Source organism: Sphaeroforma arctica (genome assembly GCF_001186125.1).
Source record: "Sphaeroforma arctica JP610 unplaced genomic scaffold supercont1.433, whole genome shotgun sequence".
NCBI lineage: Eukaryota > Ichthyosporea > Ichthyophonida > Sphaeroforma > Sphaeroforma arctica.
Window position 1 is genome coordinate 1 of NW_014040125.1, and position 6,980 is coordinate 6,980.

A 6,980-nucleotide genomic window follows, 5' to 3' on the forward strand; every position below is an offset into this window, starting at 1 on the left:
ACTAGTTTTTTTACAATATATTTACGTTTATAATTAAATGTACATATATTATGTATATGCAGTTGCAAGATGTTGTTTTCTACAGCGATTTCGCGTGCAATTCTTAAAACGTTGCCACGTAATGTACAAATTGCTTATATATTTGGTTCTCTAATGAATTAGTAGTTTGTCCTATGGCCGCTGTAGCTACCGTTTTCTGAAAGCAGCACCAATCGAGTAAACGTGGCGCACTGATTATGTATGTTCTAACCTGTTCAATTTTTTGCCAACCCCAGCAATTCGTCATCAAGCATCTCACTTCTGAGAAGGGAAAGAAGTTGAATGGCACTCGCTGTTATGTGCTGGGCATGGATGCGATCACTCCCACCGACTTCATGGACAAACGCCTGCACGTCAAGTCGCTTTCTTCTCAGGATAGTACGCTCATAAAATTGAAGTACAGTAATCTGCTCGAGCCCAAACTGCACAGCGAAGGACAATCATTTTGCTCGCTGAGCGATTATGAGATCACAACCTGCTTGTGGAAAACCTTAAGAACTCAAAAAGAGCTGGTAATAACCTTTGTTGTGTATCAACGTGCTATACCAGCGTTGGCTTCGATGCACTCTCTTGATTGGCATCATTTGTACTTAACTTCGTACCTGCGTAAGTTTTTGGTGCACATTGTGCTTTAACACTTCCGAACCGCACTCGCGCAAGGCAATTTTTGTATGTGTATATTCTTAGGCGTTCCGATTTGATGAGTAGATTCCTATGGGTGTTTGCCCACTCACGTATGGACGCTATATCGCAAACACATAACGACTCCGTAGTTGCCAGAATGTCTTATCTACTCGGCTGCACATGGTATACACAACGGGACATTGGGTTTTGCTAAACGCTCTCACCTTCATTCCTCTTTTTTTTTTGCCGATGGCACCTGGTATCCGATGAGACATGCTTTTTGCTACGCGCTCACACCTTTATTTCTCGTTTTCTTTTTGCAGATGGAACCTGGTATCCGACGAGTCATGCAGAGACGGTACAAATACATCCGCACTAACCTCCACCAGGGGAAAGTCCCCGCGCCCACCAAATGCATGAGTCTGTTCATAGATGAGAAGGATAAATCGGTCGAAGAACACCTATTCACCGAGCTTCAGCCGACGTGCACGGGTGATACGGTGGTGGACTTTCACAGATTTGCGGACGGTCTCACTGGCAATGGCGACATGTGCGATGTGTGCTTTGACGAACTGACCGTTGGATGTGAGATCTTCGCCATGCCGTGCCGCCACTTTGTGCACAAGCGATGCGGCATGGCGTGGTTCACTATACCGGGTAACGAACGCATCTGCCCGTGTTGCCGGCAGAAGACACCGGTGAGGTACAAGTCCTACCTGCGATATTCCCACGTGTTCCTGCAGAAGCGCATGGACGAGTGGGTGGTGAGTGGCATGTGTGAGCGATGCCAGCAATGCTATCACGAGGCTTCGCCGATGGTGGCGATAACGGGTCCGGATGGCACAGCTGAAATGGTCTCACAGGCTGAACTCGAGGCGTACGGAATGAGTGTCTGACGAGATTAGGCCGCGCATTGGCTTGCAGACCCATACCCGACCGCTTGCTGTGAATCGAATCAGTTTATCTGGACGAAATTGCCGTCGGAACTTTGCGTTCGCCTTTGTTTACGGAGCTTCCCGTGGCACACCTGTGGTTTATCCTGTCACACTCGATGTGCCGCAACGAGATATGCAGGACAAGATGACATCCACTCTTGGACATGCGCGCATATATTAAGCATATATTTTATACTGAGATATCTTGCTGGTCTCCTGTACTCGCTCATCTCCAAGCGAGTCGGCAGCACCCCAATTCTGCCTGGTATATGTCCTTATTGAAACACGTGTGGGCCGTCTTTGAGTCTCTTTTTTAGGGCTGGGATGTTGTGAGCATGCGTATAGGATTGTAAGATAACGTATGGACGCTCTGTTTGTATTCAAATAGAGGTCCCCTACTGATTACGCCGCAAGCTTACATCATAATGCTGGGATGTTGTGAGCATGCGTATAGGTTTGTAGGATAACGTATGGACGCTCTGTTTGTATTCAAATAGAGGTCCCCTACTGATTACGCCGCAAGCTTACATCACAATGCATATGGTACACGATCAATTTGATAATCTGGCAAACTCCGATCGAAGCCCTTCTGTACTACAATAGATGTCATATGACAGATTTTGAGAGTGCGAGAAGCAGCGCATGGGTTTGGACAGTTTTAAAATTCTGCCGATATGTATCGTATCCCAGGTAGCAGAGGTGCACAAAATCGTGATATACGCACGACATGTGGACATGTATGTACAAATATATAATAAAATTAGATATCAAATACCAGCTCCGCGCACTTTTTCTTGCCATTCGGATCTGAGGTATCAGCCCTGCTTGGAAAGCTTAACCAAGTCAGCATTCGGGTTCGGCACAATGATCTGGTATTCAAACTCTCCTGTGGTGTCAGTACGTACACTCCACGACACAACGGCTAAGCACGCTTAATGTATTCGTGCTTCGATTTATAGGCCACCCTAGTTGGTCCCTGAACACTATGCCAGTTTCATGGAATTCGAAATTAACAGTGGCTAAATTCCGAGGCTTCCCATGAGCAGTGGATCCCAATACAGGCGAATATAGCCGCCAATATATAAAATATACTGCGTAACTAGTCTTCACAAGACCCTTTGCATGTCATACGATTCGAATCTATCCTCAGACGAAAAGACAAGCAGTATATTGGTCGCCCCATGGTCGCTTGAGCGGAATATCCTACTCTAATGTGAAATGTTTCTAAGAAGGGCAGACTTTCGAAGTTTGTTTTGGGTATGTCTCTGTTCCATACCCCGAGACCAGGTAAGTGAAAGTGTGCCATCCGGGCAAAAGAAATGGGGATCGCTTGCCCTCGTTCGCAGGATCGACTGCTTAGACGCAATCCTCTTCAGGATTCTGGTGACAAGCAAGACAGCCAATCAAACAGTACCAGTTGTGCTACGCTCTATTGGAGTCGCACCTCAGGTGTGGTCCAACAACACCGTGTACCAGCAATCATCAAAATGACAGACATATCGACTTGTCCCTACCATACGGTAAAAGAGTCTCGTGCGCCTAATTGTCGAGTTTTTATTGAATGGTGTAGCGGTGAGAGGACCCTGCAAGCACTAACTTTGATAGCAGATGATTCCCATCCAAACATGTACTACAAGCCCGCATGTAAAAGTGTTTTGCATATTACACGAGTCGTACTCACAATCGGATATGCTTATTTTAACAACTAATATCAGTAGATGGATCACGCAGTGCGTAGCCGCATATACCCCAATTATACCCATACAAATGGGAACAACTGCGCACACGCACACAGGGTGGGCCGAGCTAGAAATCAGGCTCGTCATCGTCACCTTCCACATATTCGATAATCTCCTTCTCCTGTAAGTAATACCAGCATGCGTAGTTGTGAGCGGCGTTATAAACGGCTAGGCCCATTGTGAAACACTGAGAGGCAAAGTCATGGGCAAGTGACAAGATGCAGCTCAAATTACTCTCGCGAATATCCCGCACACACTGTCACTGCGATAACACATGACACAGATGTGACGCAGCTCACGCAGGACAACAAAGCGTCCCCTGACAACACGAGACAGAACCGCACGCCCACCGTCAAAACGTTCGTAATGCGTACACGAGTGTAACCTGTACGACCAAATATTCAGTGAAATCGTGGTCTCGATCTCTTTGAAATATACGTGATCTAATAAAATACGGCAAATGTATTCTGTGGGGTGTGTGTAATCCTACCTGCTGATCACGCAGACGCCTCTCCTCCGCACTCTCCAACTCTTTCCGATAGTCATTGGGGGGAAATCGCATCGCTTTCACCGTGTCATTGTACATATTCATGAACAACTGAACCCTCTGATCAAATTGCACCTGTAAACGAGGCGTTTATAATTTAAAAGATATTATCAGCAACCGACAGTATCCACCAGTGTCAATGATCTCTAAGAATGCACTGCTTAGCTTGCCTGCTCTTATTTTAAAAATGACTATGCGGATACTCCGAAGTTCATCGAGCATGTAGCAGCGCCAAGGGAATATGTAACAATAGGGGCAAATGCTACATGGACTGAGCGTGAGTGTTCTGAGTGAAACAGCAGCCTCGTATGTGTACTTATTGGTACTTGTGCGTGCTTCGTTCGCCTATGTCGTAACAAACTACTGATAGCGAACGCATGAATCAAAAACAAGCAAAAATTAAGCTGTGATGCATAATGATCTACTCCCACAATGCATCTCGAATGAGAATTGAGCACAACACATGTTAAATTGACATAGGTACACGCAAACGAACAAGCAGACACACAAACACAACCAATAGTGGTATATATACACACAAGCATATTGATGCATGCATGCGTACATGCATTCGTATATGCCCATAATCGTATGACATAATTGATACTCGCAGGTTTTCGCACAAACATACATACGTTTTACACACAGGCAGAAAAACGAACATACATACGATAATGTATACAAATGTGTTCACACATAGCTACCTACAAACATACATACATTCATGCACGCCCAAATTTATATAAGGAGCACATATTCATATATATACATATTAATTCAAGCACTGTTTAATACTTACCAATACATGTACATGCACGCGGATACATTATATATATATATACATATACATATACATACACACACACATATATATATATATATATATATATATGTATGTATGTATGTCTGCATGTATGTTCGTTTGCTTGCTTGCTTGTATATATATATATATATATATATATTGCATCGTGATGAGATTGCTACCTACCTGGGGTTCGTTGGTAGAGTAGGTATCCACAGCATCCTTAGTTCTTACATCACCGCCCTCATGGTCAATTGTGGCATTGACTACGCCATCTCGAATAGCCTGAAAAGCAATAACATGTCACATGATGGTAAACATTGTGATGCAACAAAGTGCGCTTGGATGCAAACAAGGTTTTCATATGTCATCTTGCGACAATTTCATCTCATCTTGATCACGAATCATACGAGGAACAGATCAGAAAAGTACATGGACTTGGAACGAACCTTGGCCATGATGTACTCAGCATCTTCGGTGCTATCCAGGTGAAGCTTGGAGCATATATCCGTCAATGAGATGGCAGAATAGGACTGACAAATTCGCCTCACGCCAGTCTTTAAGACGTTGTGTCGCAATCTGAGAGAGATAATTAGCAAAGATAGCCTTCAGAATTTAGTATTCCGATACATAGCAACCCGTCCCAGCCTCCGTATAGAGCATCGCTAATTAACCGGTGTCCCCACACCCAGCTCGCTCTTTTCATTCCTCTATCACGAATGTTCAAAAGTTTCATTTAACGTATGACGTCTAGTCTATGTCCCGTACGCTATACACTTGTAACTCATACATGCAATACGACTACTGAAGTATATGGTGAGTAGTGAGCAGTTTGTACTGCGGTGAAAATAAAAAAACGAGAGAATGCAAGGAGTGCCGCAAACGTACCGCAGGATGAGTGTGTACGTGTTATCGGCTTGGAATTTCTCGATATTAGCATCCACTGTTTCGTTGAAAAGAACAAGGTCTCCGCGATGAACAGCCTGCATTGCCCAGATATAAACAACAACATATAACTTATTATTAGCCGCTGTAGGTGATAGCCGAGTTCATAACAACATTTGATACTATTCGTAACAAATGAATCATGTATAACACCCCCTGACAATTGTCGATGTGCATGAGCTCGCCTCTATCAGGCTGCACTCTAAAGCGGCGGAATCACGTGCAATAAGCCTTGCGCTCGAAATGAGATATCAGAGGATAACAAACTATTACGCTACGACGCCACTTAAGCCAACTGCTCGATCGTCTCCGTCATCCAGAATATCATGCACGTATATTTATTGTATACGAAAGCTGAGTCCCTGACAAGCTGGTTCACAAATAACTTTCACGAGACAGCCGACCTACAGTACATACCAGACTCAGGGTTTTGTATGGGGCTAAGGCTTGCAACAGCATCGGTTGTCTGAAAATCGCACGCTCGGGAATATCACCCAAGAGCAGTTGAACAATGATGCAGAACTTGTGTGCGGTCTACAGGCATCATGGAGGTAAGGCAAATGAGAGTACCAAATCGGGTGAGTTGAGCGTTTGGGAAATTTAAAGAGGATTGCAAGAGGTAAGACTATCCAGCTCCGTGTGCATACCAGGTATTAAATTAAATGACGCTGATGGTGCACCTTACCTGTTGGAAACCTGCGGCCGATTTTTGAGGTGCCTTGCGTACAGCGCCAATCAAGTATTTGTGTGCCTCCTCGTACTGTAGTGGTATTTGGGAGAACATGGATGTGGAATGAACAGTCAGGGGACTGTATGGAACAGATGCTGCGAGAGTTTACTTATGTGTGCACACATGAAAAACGTGAACGGACATACATATCTAGCATGGAAATACGACCATAGAGTAAGCAAACAGAATGTAAATCACCAAAATCTAACGGGTGTACACGTGCAAATAGATAAAGACATAACTGGAAGACAAAATATTATGTTTATTGATACGTACACCAAGATTAGAATATCCAAAAAAAATACTATTCTTCAATAGAACAGACAGATTCTTGTAAATATACAAATACATAAACGCGTACAAATACGTACATATATATATATATATATGTATATACATATACACATATACATATACATATACATATACATATACATATACATATACATATACATATACATATACATATACATACAAACATACATGCATAATAGAAACATACTTCTATATACACACACACACATATATATATTAATATATATATATATATAATTAACATATATATATAGATATATTAATATATATATATATATAACTAAATATATATATAGTATATTAA

General features: G+C 43.0%; 2 protein-coding genes across 2 annotated transcripts; one reads left to right on the forward strand and one right to left on the reverse strand.

Annotated features, from left to right (window-relative positions):
* The first annotated feature begins 271 nt into the window (after window positions 1-271).
* On the forward strand, window positions 272-2,359 carry SARC_06198 (hypothetical protein). The gene is made up of 3 exons (XM_014299895.1): window positions 272-551; window positions 987-1,988; window positions 2,098-2,359. Exons 1-2 carry the CDS (start codon window positions 348-350, stop codon window positions 1,557-1,559), a joined length of 777 nt encoding a protein of 258 aa, XP_014155370.1. The 5' UTR covers window positions 272-347; the 3' UTR covers window positions 1,560-1,988; window positions 2,098-2,359.
* A 757-nt stretch (window positions 2,360-3,116) lies between these two features.
* Window positions 3,117-6,415, reverse strand: SARC_06199 (hypothetical protein; the record flags this gene model as incomplete). Its single annotated transcript, XM_014299896.1, has 7 exons — window positions 3,117-3,458; window positions 3,828-3,959; window positions 4,873-4,971; window positions 5,136-5,265; window positions 5,575-5,669; window positions 6,049-6,165; window positions 6,317-6,415. 7 exons carry the CDS (start codon window positions 6,413-6,415, stop codon window positions 3,405-3,407), a joined length of 726 nt encoding a protein of 241 aa, XP_014155371.1. The 3' UTR covers window positions 3,117-3,404.
* Between the last annotated feature and the right edge of the window lie 565 nt (window positions 6,416-6,980).